Raw genomic sequence first — 17,508 nt, 5'->3', positions numbered from 1 at the left:
TTGCCTGTGGAAATAGGTTACTTACAGCTTCATGCCATCATACAAGAACAAGTGAAAAATAAGAGCACGTGACCTAGCTCATGAGGGAGAGTGGTTGATATTTTATGCTGAGAAGACGACCCTTGATATTTTATGCCCAGAATCTTGTGCTCTTGGGAATTCGGTTGAAACCAAATAAACATAATGGGCAGTACCTATAATAGAGTTTGTTCCTCTTTCTTCAGACAGCAGTTGGCTCAGGAGTACCAAATCTACTGTATGAGAAAGAAAATTACTGCATATAAACAAGATCTGCATAAAAACAGAAAGTAAGGAAAGAGGCAAAAATTAGATATTTTAAGGAAATTTAAAGTTTTATTAAGGGAAACTGTATCCCTAAATATTAAACATGGAGACATTCTTATCTTAGTAACCTTTATCAGGTATATGCTATATATAGTTTTCCTTAAAGTACATGAATAAGTATATATAATATTAAAATTAGGCTTGCATAATGTATGCAATAATTTGACAGCATTTAATATTTTACATAAACCGTAGTATACCATTCAACTATACAGATAATCTCTTGGAATCAAGTTGTATTGTTCAAGTACTGGGTGCTCGGGGATTAGATCACATTAATGGCTGGGATGCATCTCTTCCACACAGTGCTCTGTCCACGTCATACTACAGACACCATTCACTCTTCAGTAAAAGAATAATAAATAAAATTGTTCTGAGTAAATTGTACAGTCATTCTAGACTCTTTGCAAGGTGCATTTAAAAAGTTAAAAGGAGTCTTTTCATCCCTTTAACTTCTGATTGTAAACGATAGCACCCATAATTAAAAAAAAAAATTTAATTAAGTACAAGGGAAAAGCTCCTCAAAACTGCCTTGGTTTTGCAAACTGATAATTGCTGTAAGCAAATCGGAGAATCCTAAGACAGGCTTGGATTGGCAAACAAAAAAACCACAAGGGCCCTTTCCTCCTAGAGCAACATGTGACTATGGCTTTGGGACAAGACCTAGCACCAGCAGCGATACTGCATTTGCATCTCATTTGCTTGCCTTTAGGTAACCGCAGTTTACTAGATAATATACCAGGCAGGGGAGGGAGGGAGGGAGGGAGAAGAATCCTGTCCCTCCTGAGAGCGGCCTGTGCCAGCCAGGTGCTTATTCTAAGGGCAGCAACTGTGTCTTCTCCATTATCACCAGTTATTTTCATCTTCTATCCAATTCAGGTCATCATCTCCACTCCAGCCACCTGCTTCAACCTGTAATAAAAGAGCGGCAGATGGTCTGTTAGCAGGGCACAGACTAAGGCTCTACGATGAGGATACAACACAATTTCTCTCAGCCTCTTAGAGAAGAAGAAAATATTAAAAGCCAATCACATACTTGATTCGGGCCTTAAACTTTTCATAAATAGATACAGTGCTGTGGCCCCTTCAGTTTCCTGTTTGATTAATTCAGCTGTATCATAACACACACCACTTCTAGATATCAGCACTGAAAATATCAGCATAGCTCTGTGATGTCCATGAAGATTATACTCTCAAAGGCTGGTATGCAACTGTGGCTTTACTGCTATAATTAATTATCTAATATATGGGACAGAGTATTAAAAAAACATTGAAAAATATCAGAGTAACAAAATTGCAGGGCTTACAAGTAAGGAGGAGGAACCATGTTAATCTGGAAAGAGGGAAGGGAGCATCTATTCATAATTGGTGTAATATACAGACCTCCAACTCAAGCAGAATAAACGGACAGAGATTTAATGGAGGTTATTCACAAGATTACTATGAAAGCGGAGGTGCTATTCCTAGGGGATTTCAAATCTGCCAGATGTTCATTGGGACATTCCAGCTGCAATGTCTTCTAGAAGCAGGGAGCTCCTGAATTCTCTGTAACTGGTAACGGAACCCCACACAGGCCAGGGGTTTACCAACAGGGGCGGCGTTTCTGGTGATCAACTGGGATCCAGTAATCACCGTCGGGTGTGACTCAATATTACAGCACAGGAAATGAAGGGTCATTCAAAGGCAAGGGTCCTAGACTTTAAGAAGACCAACTTTCTTACAATGGGGCAATACCACAAGGAGTCATTAGCTGGATGGGAAAATCTAGGGAAAGAAGAAGAGCAATGGGAAGTATTAAAGGGCAAAAAACATTTTTGTTAAAGGCTAGGAAAGTAAATAAAGACAGAGGAAAGAAAGGTTGCTATGGTTTTCTAGGCTAGCTGACAGTATCTGTAAAAGCTGGGAAGTAGTCAGGAAAGTGAAGGTATAAATGTAGTTAAAGGGTGTACTTTTGAGTTTCACGCTGTCTTTGTAACTAGACCGCCATTGTTCTTCAAGATGGCCTCAAGTTAACAGAATCAAGCTCCATGGCTTCCCTCTTATCTTATTAAAAAAAAAAATTTCCTATTACCTTTATTTCCTTTTGTATCTTCATGGGTAAAAGAAAAGCCAGGGCTCAAGTATTCCCGGGCATGTTGTTAACCTCAACACTGAAAGGCCCGATGGGCAGACACCTTCTCAATAGCAGGACCCTCCATCTAGCTCTGCTGAACAGTTGTTGGACAACTTACCGCATAATGGTTTGCTAATAGTAGTCCTGGACTCTGATACATCTCTAACTCCAGAGCAATGCCATATGCCTCCCAACCCATTGTTTCAATGACTAATGTCAATGGTACTGTTTCTGCTCCATCGCGGTCAGATGACATCATAATGCCAATGGACTTGGCGATGAGAGATGCCCGGGTCAAGGGGCTGATCGCTGGGAAAATTCCTGACTTATCTGTTTCGCTTGCAGAGGCAGCAAATTTGCCTGTTATAGAGGGGGTTTCAAAAACGGAGGTATTTCCTTTCGGTATTATCAAGCCCTCTAACATTACTCTTGATGTTATATGGGATTCCATTATAAAGTTCTCCTCTTAAGTAGCTCAGTTTGTTTCTCAGCATCAAGATATATCAACAGCTGTACACATTAGACAAGAATAAATATCTGGGTTACCTCAGAAAGTGGAACAAAATGAATCTAAAGAGACAGATCTATAAGATTCGTGGGAGTTATTTTCAGGGGTCATTTATATCTGCAAGACAAGATGGAAAATTTAGAAAATGTGGTTCATTGTCGTAGTATTCGGATTATTAATTTTCCAAGAAAAAAACTGGTTTCTCTGATGGAAATGCTATGTAGATATTTTCTGGAGATTTTAAAAGTTTCCAAAAACTTGCTCCTCCCTGTTTTGAAGGCATATTATCTGCCCACACCTCATAAGTCTTCACAAGAGAAGGGGGATCTCGAGTCTCCCACCCCCACGCTCCCCATTGACTTGTCTCATTTTTTTCCTTTTTAAAATAATCAGAAGGAATAGAGAATACCACCCTAACTGTGACATCTGCTACTGAATCAGATCGAGATTTCATTTTGAAATTATATTTTCGTAATAGAGAAGTTCCATTTCTAGGTTTAAAAGTATGCATGTTTTCTGATGTTGCTAAGCCAACTCGGATTAAGAGAAAGATTTTTATTGCTGAGACTGGTGTTGTTAACTTGGGGGCCTTATTTTGGCCTGTAACTGTGTGGTTAAACTTAAGGGGGGCAAAATATGTTCTCTTTGATCCTTCTCAATTGATTGCTTTTCTTAATAAGCATCTTCAGGTTATTGCTCCTTCTACTGTGAAATTAGAAGTTGTGTCTTCTCAAGAGATACAGGCAATGTAATATTAGCAGGTCTATCTCCTTTTTTTGATAGTCTTCTTATATTTTCAGTTTGGAAATCTCCCATTATTTGTAAACTAACAGTATGAGAGATTCATTTGTATTAGCTTGCTAAAATGTTGTTCCCTTTTTGTTTTGATCAGTGTATGCTGTTCTGTACAAGTATATTGCTTGGATGTAATTAATGAAAATGTAATACTCAAATAATTGAAAAAAAAAAAAAAAAAAGTATTACTGCAAAATTAAATGTTTATTCTGTTCTGAAACAAAGGACACTAGCAAAGTTGCCCTTACTGGAATATCGTCAATAGAAGATTCTAAAAATATCTGTCAAACTGGGACTATTAGAAATAAGGATATCAATTATTCCTTCATTACTTACTGAATCTCTCTTATATCCAGAAACATACTTAATTTTAGATAAGGGAACTGCTTAGTGTTTGGGTACTTGCCAGGTACTTGTAGCCTGGATTGGCCACTGTTGGAAACAGGATGCTGGGCTTGATGGACCCTTGGTTTGACCCAGTATGGCAATTTCTTATGTTCTTAAGGCTATCTCCCTATCAGAAGGTTTACAAAGAACTTCTACTATATACTTTTTAAACAATTTCAGTGGGGATAACAAATGTTAAACAGGAAAATAAAATAAATGCAACTTTTTTTGAAACCTCATAACATTCTCTAACTTCTCAAATTGGCTATGAATATATAAACTCTCTGACATATCAGGCATTCAAAGCCTGAAGTGAGGAAACTTGAGATCTCATGGTGGCAAAAAATGACTATTCTTCCCTCATATTTACTCATTTTTAAATTAGTTTCAGAGGAAAACTTAGCATATTGGTTCAGAGATTGAGTCAGAGTCTTACCCAACTTGGAGTTTAACCTCCACATATCAACAATGGTAATATCTGAGGGTTCCCTCATATCACCAGAGCCTTGATCAAAGGTAAAAACATTAGTAGGATCCTCCACACTATCAGGGATACTATCTGTGGACACACCAGCCAAAGAGCCTCGGATAACAATCCTACAAATATCTGAGTTATCTCCAGCAGATTTTACTAAAGCCAAAGTTGATGATGACTCACAAAGCAGCCGTGTTGGTTGAGAAAGTGGTTAGTACTGACCAGGGCTCAATGATGCCCCAGAGCACTGAGAAGAAACAAGCATAACGTTATTATCTAAGTGACCTGCAGCCTTCTGAAAATGTATTTATTTAAAAAGGTTTTATATACCGCATATACATACACGAAGTAGATCTGGGCAGTTGACAAATGAGAGAGCAACATACATAATGATTATAAAGGAATAAAAACAATAATAAAATATTGAAATAAACATGAGGTTCAATCTCTGGTTAAAACATGGAGGTGGTACCTTGAGTTGTTTGCCCGGGGTTATGGATTAGGAAAGGCTTGTGAAAATAGATAGGTTTTAATTGCTTTTTTGAAGCCAAGTTTTGTGGGGAATTGACGAATGTGATTGGGTGAGGAGTTCCATATTGTTGGTCCGGCAACTGAAAGGCACAATTGCATGCTAAATTTAGTCTGGCTGTTTTTACTGGAGGAATTTGTAAAAGGTTTTTGTCTGCAGAGCGTAAATGACGAAGTGGCTGATAAATGCCTAAAGTGGAGCATAACCATAAGGATGAGGTATTGTTTAGCAAGTTGAAGATCATTATTAGGATTCGTTGGTGAATAGGTAGCCAGTGGAGTTTAGCAAGGGTGGGTGTTATGTGGTTTCTGCGAGGAGTATGGATAAGAAGTTTGGCAGCGCAGTTCTGGATCAATTGCAGTGGTTGCAATGCATAGTCAGGAAGGTCTATGTATAAGGAATTGCAATAGTCAAGGTTCTTTAGGATGAGAGACTGAAGGACATATCGGAAGTCAGCAGGAAATAATAATGGCCATAGATCTTACTTTTAGCTGGTAAAAAAGCCTCAGTTTTAACCTTGCGTTTCCTCTCCATCAAAAGAAAACCTATCCAAACAAAAGGAAAAAGAAATTGCAAATGGGTGTGCCCTTTTGGCGCATGGCTTTGGCTGAGCATACCTGGACCAGATGTTAAACAGGAGTAAAGGAGGTGCCGCCTGATATCACATGCTGTGGATGGGGTTCTCAGGTGTAGCAGGCAACAATAAACAGCCCTCCGGTCTTCCAAGACATCAGCACAAGTCCCAGGCACTCCGCTTGTAAGGCTCCTCCACCTCCACACCACTGGGCCCAAACCCAAATAGGAATAAAGGAGGTGCTGCCTGATGACATCACATGCTGTTGGCAGGGTGCACAGGTGTAGCAGGCAACAGCAGCAGCTCTCCGGTCCCCCAAGACGTCAGTGCCAGTCTCAGGCATTCCTCCCTACAGGGCACCCCCAAGCAGCATTTTCTTACCAGAGATAGGTCTGGTCAGATGAATATGATCAGAGGAAAGCGCTAGATTCAGTGTACTTGGATTTCAGTAGGGCCTTTGACACGGTTCCACATAGCAATTTATAAATAAAGTGCCCTTGGTATAGGCTCTAAAGTGATTGACTGGCTTAAAAATTGGTTGAGTGGGAGATGACAAATGCTAGTGGTAAATGGAGCTCATTCTGAGGAGCAGGGCAGTTCTTTTCAGCATTTTTGTGAGCAACACTGAAGAAGGATTGTCGGGAAGTATTTGTCTTTTGGCTGCTGACAGGGAAATCTGTAATAGAGCACCCAGCTAGGAAGGTGTGGAAAACAAAGGGGGGAATCTAATGAAGCTTGAGGAATAGTTTAGAGTCTAGCTGTCTTTGTAAACTGCTTTGAAATGTAATGATTTGGCAGTATACAAATTTTAAATAAACCTAAACCTAAAATCTAAGGGAACGGTACAGCATAGGGGGGTGAAATTTTTCTAAGCACAAAAGAGTGGGATCTGGGAGTGAAAGGGGTTAGGAGAGAAAGAGTGAGAGAAAGAAAAAGAGAGAAAGAGAGAGACTCCGTATTAGACAAATAGATCTGTTTACTATTTATATCATTGTTACGGGGCAAGGTAGGCTTGGGACAACTTAACATATACCATCATGTGTATGAACAGCACAGTAGACACCTGTGAAAACTGGGTGTCATTCAGAGTGCTGAGAGTTGAAAGAAAAGTACAAATCTCCTCCCACATGAACAACTAATGCCCAATTTGCATATTAAGGCACGTTGTGGTAATTAACGTGCATGTTAAGGCCCTAATGCACACGATAAGCCATTATAGCAAAATGATGAATGACCCTGTTAGACTGTAATGAGGTAGACAGCTATTGCCCAATTTCAAATTTGCCATTTGCTAAATGTTTGGCGAGCGTTGTTTTGAAACTGTTACAAGATGTCATGGATAAATACACTGTTCTAGATCACCAATATGATTTTCGTCCTAATCACAATACAGAGACTCTGCTACTCTCTTTATTTGACGTGGTTTCAACTGTGGGACTGAGTTTTTTTCTCGTTCTGCTTGATTTGACTGGAGCTTTTGATACTGTCACAAAATCCTGGTTATGTGCCTAAGTGACATTGGGATCAGTAGCATTGCGCTACAATGGTTTACTTCTTTCTTAATGGTAGAACACAATGTATAATATTTCCTGGGCAGAAATCGGATGTTTGAAGTTTAAACACTGGTGTTCCACAGGAAGCCGCCCTTTCAGCCTCTTTCTTTAGTATTTCTTTTTCCCCTATCTTTCGAGTTCTGGCTGATCATGATGTTGGACATCGTAACTACGAGGACAATATCCAGTTGTTTCGTCTTAAAAGTTCCTATAAAGAAACTCTTGTCAGAATTTCTAAAGGTCTGTCTATGTTGAGAGCATGGCTTACCAATAATAAGCTTGTTCTCAGTATGAGTGAAAAATTATCCACTTAGCTCGATATCCTGTACAAGATGTTCCTAGCACATTGGGGCCGATGCAATACCATGCGGAAGCCACTGCGCATGGCTTAACATGTGATTGGACGCGCGCCATAACCCCGGTCCAATATGGGGATTAGTATGTCCACAACGCATGTCCAAATCACCATGTAGCTAATAGTGCTCATCACATGTAAATTCATGTAGATGAGGCTATTAGCTAATCCCTGTGATCCAATAAATTTTCCACGCAGTCAATGCGCCCTTGCTGGCGTAAAGGTATGCCATGCTCAAGGGCGCATTGAAATAAAAGAAAAATCCTGCTCTATCTGTGATTCCTCCTAATGGTATCGTTGTGATACTAAGTAGGAAGAACCAAATAAAGCAGTATTTAGTTTAAAAAAAACAAACATTTTTTTTGAAAAAAAAAAAAAAATAATGATGGACGCCCAATACTCATAAGAACCATGGTCCAGGCCCTGTATCTTGTGCTTGTCTATACCAGTAGTGGGAGAAAACAAACACTCTTAGATTGAGCATCTGTTTTCCCAATCTGCTTAATAGCCCCCTCTCCTGTGCACCTGATGTCGAGGAGGCACTAGGGACGCACATTTTTCTCCAGCACCTCCTTTTTAGCACAACCCCTCATTTAAGTATTGAATCGCACACCCAGGAGAGGTAGTTAGGTGCACAACACTGAGTGCCCATTTTCTGTGCACAATTATTGCATCGGCCCCTTTGACTGTAGAAGAGGCTCAGATCCCAATAGTTACTCAGGCTCGCAATCTTGGAGTTATCATGGACTCTTTGTTGTCATATCAATCAAGTTGTAAGATGGGCTTACTATAAGCTACATATACTACGGAGATGTTGCTTATTTATTTATTTTTAAGAAAATGACCTAAAAACTGCAGTACATTCCTTTGTAATGTCTTCTTTGGCTACTGTAATGCCTTATATATATATTGACCTTCCTTAGATGATATCTATTAAGACACTATAGTATGTCTAGAATTCAGCTGCTAAAGTTGTGGACACCAATCCGCTAACATATTACTCCAATTTTAATGAATTGCCATGGATTACTTATTAATTGGCAGATCAAATTTAAAATGTTAATGCTGATTTTTTACTCCTAAAATTTAGAAAATTGGTTAAGGGCTTCATTTTCCATCTTTTAACTAACTGCTTTTATGGACATAAGGCAGGCTTTTAAACGGCTAAGTACTTTTATTTTTCTCTTACACCATGCAGTTTTTATGTTTCTATCCAAGTCTTATGATTTTATGCAGGTTTTAGGGTATGGCAGATAAGCATTATTGAGAATCAATGGCATTACAGAGGAATGTGCAGAGCTCAACTTGTTTTATCTTATGTTGTACGTTATGTTTTTATTCTTTTAACGTTTGACATGTATGTTTATTTTTTAATGTTTTATTACTGATTTTATGAATGTAAACATGGAAACCATCTAGAAATTTGTATACAAATATTGAATAAATAAATACTAAGTTTTCATGTTTGAAAAATACTATCCACAGTCAGTGGGAAGAAGGATTCAAGGACAATTTTGAAAGATAGAAATGCTCAGCTTTTCACTTAGGTGCCTAAATGTTAGGCCTGCAATTGGTTGGCTGACATTTAGGTGCCTAGTGGCAAAAATCAGTGCTAAGCACCTGTTTTTCCAACCACTTTTTAAGCTCCTAAATTTAGATACTCAGCCATAGTCGGTTTTTGGTGTCTAAATCCTAAGGGCCTGATTTACTAAGGATTTTTTCCCATTCTGTGCCTTTGGGAAAAATGCTTAGTAAATAGAGCCCTAAATTAGGCAGCTAAATCCTTTGAACATTAACCCCTACAGTTTCAAGAATCTTCCGGAGTGCGACAAAGAAGCTGCATATTTTTTGTTGTTAAACAATAATTCTATCTTTAAAATTTCTTTCCACTATGCTCACTATGTAGTAAGGCAAGAGTACAAACATCAGATGGAATTCACAGAGCAAATACAGCCTTGAGAGTCAATGGGAATTTCAGTACGGGATTATATTATTCTTGCAGGCTAATTTTCAAACTGCCTGCATAGGCTCAAGTACTTTTTACCAAAGGAATTTTATAGCCTGAATGTATTTGCCTAAATCCACCTTGAATATTCAAAGATGTGCATATAACTGGCACCAACATACAGGCAACAAAATTATACCTGCTGAGGAGCAGCTGTCCATTTGCGCATGTGTATTTACTGAAAAGCAAAAACACGTGCAGAAGTTTTGTGCACACCCAACTCCATTGTACATAGAAAAATCAGGGTTTATGCACGTAAATCCTTTTGAAAATTATCCCCAACATTCACTACTATATGCTGGCACTAGCTAGGAGAGAGCAAAAGTGTGAGTGTGAGAGTGTGTGTGTGAGTGTGAGAGTGTGTGAGAGTGTGTGTGTGAGAGAGAGTGTGTGTGTGTGTGTGTGAGTGAGAGTGTGTGTGTGTGTGTGTGTGTGTAACAGAGAGAAAGAGAGCCTGTTATGAGGGAATATGAGAGAGAGAGAGAAAAAAAATGTGTACTTACTTCTGTAATCTCAGCAGCAAACTTGGAGGAGAATGACACAATCTCTGAATTCTTTTCTTCCCCTGGGAAGTTCTCTTGGTTTGGAACTGTTTCCGCCAGTTCAGTCCTCTTTCCTGATAAAATCTGAAGAGTTGAGGAGGGTTTAATATCTGGAATCATATCAGCAAACCAGTCCAGTTCAGCATCTTGGGTCTTCTTCCTCACCTGGATAGTAAACTCTTCTCCCAGACCAAGCTCAGTGCCAAACTTTCTCTCCGCAGATGTTTCCTGGGAGGCCATCTGAGCCCTTAAGTTTGTATTGTTGGTTTCCTTAGCTGGGGTTGGGTGCTCCCAGGCTACAGGGTTGGACTTCGTGCCTGGCTGGGATTCCAATTCTCTGCTGCTGTGTGAGCTTGCACTGCTCAGGCTGTTACTATAAGCCTCCAAACATACCAATGGCTCGGCCTGGTCTCCAGCATTGCGACAGCCTGGTGCTGCAGACATCTCACCCTGCTCTGAAACACACGCTTGGATTCTCAGAGTCTTCTGGGCCTCTGCCTCTTCTGACTCACTCCAGTCTGGCCATTCTTCTGCTGGATTCTCAGAGTTATTCAGAAGGGTGCAACGGTCCCTTTCTACGCTATCGACTCCATTCATGGACAAGCCAAGAAATGACTGAACACCCGTCTCTCCTGCGAAGAAAGATATCAAAAGATATGAGAAACTGGACAGCACTAGTCCAAATCCATATACAATCAACATAGTTCCTAAGGCCTGTACTGACATCTAAAAGAAACTATTGATTCAGACATCCAAAGCTCTTCCAAACTGAATTACAGAACAGTTTGTCAGATGCCTCCCCAAATTGCCCATAAGACAGTAATTTTGAGATGAACTCCAGCAGCTTACAGTCATTTAAGGCAGATCAGAGTGGATTGTGAGGAAAGCAGTGAATATTCTAGAAGCCTGTACAGTCAATCAGCAGTTAAGTCATAAGAAGATGGAATTCATTCACTTTTAAAATTCCGTTCAGCAGGAGCTTGCAGCTAGAGAGCTAAGGTAGCAAACGATCAGAAAATTCTGTGATCAGAGAGTAGGGTCGAATAGAATAGGATTAAAAAACAAAAACAAAATTTAAAAAAAAAAAGTGTTCCAAAAATCTAAAGGATATTAAAAAAAAACAAAAGAAAAAAAAAAAACCCCACACAAACTCTCAAATGTTTAAAATAAGGAAAATAATGAAAACAGTCATTTCTACATTTAGTATTTTCCTCAGGGAAAATATGTAGGATTGAAACAATGTTTTAAAATTCCTTCTTTTCCCTTTGAGACATTAATACTGATCCATTTCTCATACAAACACTGTGGACAATGACAGAAAAAAGACCAACTAGCCCATCCATTCCTGTTAATACTGCCAGCCACACAGCCTGTAAGATCTCCCTCCTTATCCAGACAGTTTTTGGTCTCTTCCTCCTTTGTACTCTGCCATCTTGAATAGATAAGCATATAAGATAATATCCCATGCAGTTCATATCCAGCACGCCTCCCTTTCCTTATCCAACTACAAAAGTGTAATAATCTAAGCACATTTCACTACTTCTAGTCATCTTTCCAGTCCAAAAAAGATCATCCAAGGCAATCTACAAGATCAATATAATAAGATTCAACATGAAACATACTGGTATTATACACTTACAATATATCAATATATTTGTACACTCGCTTTTAAAATCCTGCTGCAATTAATTAGCATCTTACACAATCTCCAAGCAGATTCAGAGCATATTATTTGAGAAATTATTCCTAATGCTCATTTACAAAACTGTAAGGAAGGCCCAGATTTTTGCCTTATTTCTGAAAGCCATTAAGTTCACTTCTTGCTGAATCTCAATTGGTAGACTGCTCGCAGCAATGACATTGTGATGGAAAACAGTCAAGCTCTAGCTAAAAACTCCTCACCTTGCGCTGAGAAGGGACAAATCCACAAACTCAGACTTGATCTAAAATCTCTACCCAGGCAATATCAGACCAATCTACCTCTCAAACATGGGGGATGGTTACTTTTTCAAATGCAAAAGATCAGGGTAAAGAGTGTAAATTTAATCCCAGCCAATGTAACTTATGAAGCAGCGGTGAAGCACTTGCTCTCCTAGCACATCCCAGGACAGTGCTTACTGCAGGTTTATGCATGATGTATAGCCTGTACAAAGTTTATTTTTAGGTAAACCTACATATATCTTATTTACTGTTATTTTTCATGGATGTTTACTGCTAGTTATTTATTTATTTTTATTTATTTATTAACTTATTTTATCTATTTATTATTACTTCTTAATTGTTAACATTATTATATATATTTTCCTGTTATTTGGATTAACCATGTTCATTGTAAACCGCTAACTTGAAGCGATAGTTACTGTTCATTGTAAACCGGGGTGATATGTATATTATACAGGAACCTCCGGTATATAAATCCTTAAATAAATAAATAAATAAATAAATAAATAATATAGAACATTCCAATAGTCTCATGGCATTATAAGTGAGCAAGTCACAATCTTCAAGCCCTTATGATCTAAAAACAGATTCAACTGACTCACCATTTTAAGCTTCAGAGAGATCACACAAATAGGTCACATGAACCACTCCTACACATTTGTGATTCAAAATTTAAAGGAGAATCAAGCCTAACTCCAGGTGATTTTACATCAGTAACCAGAGATATAGAAAGGCCTCAAATTATATGTGATCCTGATTTATTTATTTAAAAGTTTTTATATACTACACAGTGGGGTAGGGGGGTCTAACCGTCTATCCGTAGGGGTCTATCCGTCTAGGCGGTTTACAAGATAAAACATACACAAAATTGTTACATCAATTAAAATACAATATATTACATTACAGTACTAAGTTGTGCTAGCAGAATTGGAGTTCATAGAACATAGTTCGTTAATATAGATTATATGCACATGTGAAGAGGTGAGTTTTTAGTAATTTTTTGAATTCTCTATGGTTTGCTGTTAATCTAATATGATCTGGGAGAGCGTTCCATAATGTCGGACTGGCTACTGAGAAAGCGCGTTTTTGGGTTATTGGTAGGCTGACAGATCTTATTGAAGGAATTTCCAAAGTACATTTGTCTAATGAACGGAGCTGTCTGGTGGGCCTGTATATTCTCAGTAATTAGCATAACCAAATGGAGTTAGAATTATATAGTAGATTATGTATTATGGACAAGATTTTATGTGTCGTACGATACGATATCGGGAGCCAATGTAAATATTGTAATGTAGGTGTGATATGGTCTCTACTTGATACATTACATAACATTCGGGCTGTTGGGTTTTGTAAAAGTTGTCGTGGTTGTATTGTCGAATTTGGTAGACCAAGATATAATGAATTACAGTAATCTAAGGTGGAAAGAATCAAAGCTTGAGTAACTAGACGGAAGTCATTTGGTAGTAGTAGCGGCTTGAGTTTTTTCAACATATGTATTTTGAAAAAAGATTTTTTTACTATTTCAGATATATTATCAGTCAGTCTGGAGTCGATGGTTACTCCTAAATTCTTTGCATGAGATTTTATTGGGATAAGTTGACTCTCAAATGTAAAGGTTTGAGGTGGCTGATGAATTGAATCTGGTACTGTTGAAAGATAGATTAACTCTGTTTTGTTTGTGTTTAATTTTAACCTGTTGTGGGATAACCATATTTTTATTGTTGATAGATATAGTTGTAATAGAGAGAAGGTTTTAGACCAGGAGTCTGTGAAAGGAACTGTAAATTGTATATTGTCTGCATATATTTTAAAGTTTAAGCTTAAACCAGCTAGAAGGTGGCATAGTGGTAACAGGTATAGATTGAATAGGAGGGCAGAAAGTGCGGAGCCTTGAGGTACACCTGTTTTAGAAGTGTACCAGTCTGAATGAAATTTACCCATTGTGATTCTTTGTGGTCGATTTGCAATGGAAGAAGAGAACCATTGTAAAACTGGACCTTTGATGCCAATCTGGGATAAGTTGGAAATTAAGATATCATGGTTTAGCGTATCAAACGCTGCAGATATATCAAGTAGTACTAATATATAATTTGTGTTGGAGTCGAAACCTCTGATGATAGTGTCAACTGACGAGATGAGCAGGGATTCTATGCTGTGTCCTTTTCTAAAACCATACTGATTGTTATCTTCTATGTATTCAGAAACTTGATGTAATACTACAGATTCTATAATTTTTGCAATGGAAGGTAGTGAGGCAATTGGTCGGTAATTAGCTAGATCCGAGGAATCGTGGTTTTTCTTCTTGGGAATGGGTAGAATTGATGTCTTTTTTAGAGAATCTGGGAATATGCCCTGTGATAGGGAAGCATTGACTAGATTTGAAATGAAAGGGGCAATATGATCTTTCATGTCTCTGAGTAAAAAACCAGAACAGGGATTGAAAGGACTATTTGAGGGTTTTGATTTTGACAATATATTGATGATGGTGTTGTCATTGTTTGGAGAGAATTCAGAAAAAGAACATGCTAGTTGAGGTAGAGTGATTTTTGGAATGGATAATGAATCAAATTCTGTTGAAATATCTTCTGTTTTCTTTCTAAAAAGTTTGGCAATTTTGTTGCAAAGATCGTCAGATGCGGTAGATGAAGATGCGTTTTGTATTGTCGTTAAATCTTTCACAATTGAGAACAGTAATCTGGGGTTGCTGTTTGCGTTCTTTATCAAGAGATCCTAACCCTACAATTTTAGATGTGTGGCTGTACAAGATCAATTTACTCTCCAGTAACAAAGATGCAAGAGCTATAAGACGGACATTTATCAGACCTAGGATAACATCTGGATCTTTCCGCAGAGGCATGTCATCTAAGAACATAAGAACATGCCATACTGGGTCAGACCAAGGGTCCATCAAGCCCAGCATCCTGTTTCCAACAGTGGCCAATCCAGGCCATAAGAACCTGGCAAGTATCTGCATAGATATTGCTAGTAAAGCCAAATGATCTTCTCAAAAGGTGGAATAAAGATACTGAAGAGCAATAGAGACGGGGAGAGGTGCAACATAACTGATTTTCCTTGGTGGAGATAAAGTCCCCTTAGTTTGCACAGACTAAGTCTCCCCCAACAAGAGCGAAGAGATCAAACAGATCAGAGATAGAATGATCAATGAGGTCTAATGCACTCAAAACGACCAAGAGTACTAGCAAGACTGAGTCATCTCTACCAGAAGGCAGAGGGTACCCCCAATAATCACAGCTCAGACTCTTAACAGCTTGAGCAAAAAAGGAGAAAGTCTTACCTCAATTTCCTTTCCTTGAATCCTGCTACACCAGTCCAGATGTGTGGGTTTTCTCTCCCAACTAGCAGATGGAGACTAGCAGATGGAGACAGAGGGCACACCTTCTTCTGGACATCATTGGTAGTTACTGTGATATAGCTCCAGCAAAAGGCCAGTATCCTTATATAAAAGCCATATAAGTAAAAACTATCACTGCAGAAGAGCGGGGCTTTAGTCCCCAGTGTAAAATTCTCCATCCAAAATTTACCGCAGTCCCCATAGGGAGATGCATGTCCACCATCTACTGGAGACGGAGAATACTGGCATGCTGGGGTCACTGCAGGAGTATATATATATACTGTGACAGCTTGCTCCATCTCCATCTGCTGGCAGGGGAGCATAACCCACTGGTCCTGAGTCCATCTGTCTACATGCTAGGAAATTGTTTTCTTGGGGTCTTTATGTTTCAAAAAAATTAGAAAACAATTTTGAACCTTATTTTTCAAACCTTAGATGCATTGTTGGTTTGGTGGAGATGCCAGAACAATCAGCATGATTATAACGCCAATTAAACAATGATTTTAAGTGCTAATTTACTATGTATACATGTTTCAACAAACACTGCTTTTATAATAAGTTAATTAAGAAATTAATTAATTTACTTATAGTTTCTGGACATATGAAGATTTTCAGTCAAGAAGATATAATATACAAAATGAAAATGTTCAGGGAGTGCAACTGTAGCAGTATGGATATTTTTGACAGACATTACTACAATTGTGAAGAATGTTTTTGGGTATGCAAAATCGTTGCAAGACATTGTAGAAGAGTCTGATTTCCCTACAACAGTAAATCTTATTTCACTTTGGTTACATCTAAGAATCAATACCCCCTGACAAAGCTGGACACTAGTGAAACAAGAGCCTTTTGTCAAGGTTTTAAAGGAAACATTTTCTTGAAAGGATCTTAAAGGAATACACCCACTTGGAATTAAGAGACACTTGTTGGGAATTAGAAATATTTGAGAGAACCTTTTAACATAGTATCTGTTTCACAGAATTGTTCTTTGCATTGTCGTAACTCAAACATGTAAAATATCTGTATATTTCACTTGTCTGTGAAATTGAAAGTGGTATAGTGTGTGTGAAATGTGGTATGTTTGTGTGATTTGAGTGTGTTTTAGTTTTATGGAAAAAGTGTTTTTGCATGTTGCTTTTTAGAATCTTGACATTGTGTAGGGTTCATGTAATTTTATGGGCAAGTTAAATGTTCAATGACATGGAACACGCCCTATGAAATATTTTGGTAATTATTAACTCTACTAGAAAATAGTAAAAAAACTGAAATAAAGGTTTTGTAAGAATTTAGATTTTTCCCTTTTTCATATTCTTGCTGTTCCATTGAAAAATTTTTCTTACCTTCTTTTTTGTCTACCTAGATTAACCATAATCCATTCCTTATGTAAGACAACTGCCACCACTACCATTACCTTGGAAAGGTTCTTGGAGTTGTGGCGAGACCAAAATGGGAGTGCCCTGAAATAAAAGTGCTTTATAAAGATGCAAAAATAGAGAGGAACCTATTATGATCTTCCCAAATGTAATCCATTATGAAGTGGCTGCAAAGCGGAATATAAATAAATAAATATGGAAGTAAGCTTCTGAAAGATTCCAAGAAGAGAGAAACTCGCCCTGCTGCAAAGTCAATAATACGGTCCAGAGGGTTTCCATAATGAAAGAGGAAGCATGAAGACTGCTGTTTACCCTTTTATAAGAAAGAGATTAATGACTGGCTGGCTTGCTCCCACACTGGCTCAAAGATATCTGCTCCCACATATTCATTGGAGACTTACCCTAATCCAATTCCTTGCTTCACGGACATGCCTGGTCTCATCACCTTTCTCCCATTTTCTTTTTAATTTGTTAAAGTTTTAATAAACAGAGGGAAAAGGGCTGTGGTGGGGTTCAGCCAAAAACAAGCTTCCAGCCTCTAAGCTCTACCAAACCCCCTTTAAGGATGGGAGCTTTTCACAGGGCTTGCTGAAGTGGGCAGCATCAGAAGTCTGGCCCACCATTCACTTCAATAAAGCAGAAAGGGTTGACAAATGCAGAA

General features: G+C 38.3%; 1 protein-coding gene across 2 annotated transcripts in view; it reads right to left on the bottom strand.

Moving 5' to 3' along the window:
* Positions 1 to 332: 332 nt before the first annotated feature.
* The window catches only part of SCYL3 (SCY1 like pseudokinase 3), a 57,698-nt gene continuing 40,522 nt past the window's right edge, over positions 333 to 17,508 (bottom strand). Inside the window, exons 11-13 of one of the 2 annotated variants that reach the window (XM_029618132.1) lie at positions 10,347 to 10,813; positions 10,143 to 10,265; positions 333 to 1,257 (exon numbers count right to left, since the gene is read on the bottom strand). In XM_029618132.1, the coding sequence (XP_029473992.1) occupies positions 1,192 to 1,257; positions 10,143 to 10,265; positions 10,347 to 10,813 (656 nt within the window). In that variant the 3' untranslated portion in view covers positions 333 to 1,191. Of the gene's footprint in view, positions 1,258 to 10,142; positions 10,814 to 17,508 lie in introns of both variants that reach the window. The other variant, XM_029618131.1, reaches the window with a different exon arrangement.

The sequence above is a fragment of the Rhinatrema bivittatum genome, chromosome 10 (genome assembly GCF_901001135.1).
Source record: "Rhinatrema bivittatum chromosome 10, aRhiBiv1.1, whole genome shotgun sequence".
Lineage (NCBI taxonomy): Eukaryota > Metazoa > Chordata > Amphibia > Gymnophiona > Rhinatrematidae > Rhinatrema > Rhinatrema bivittatum.
This window is presented reverse-complemented; position numbering and strand designations above follow the sequence as displayed.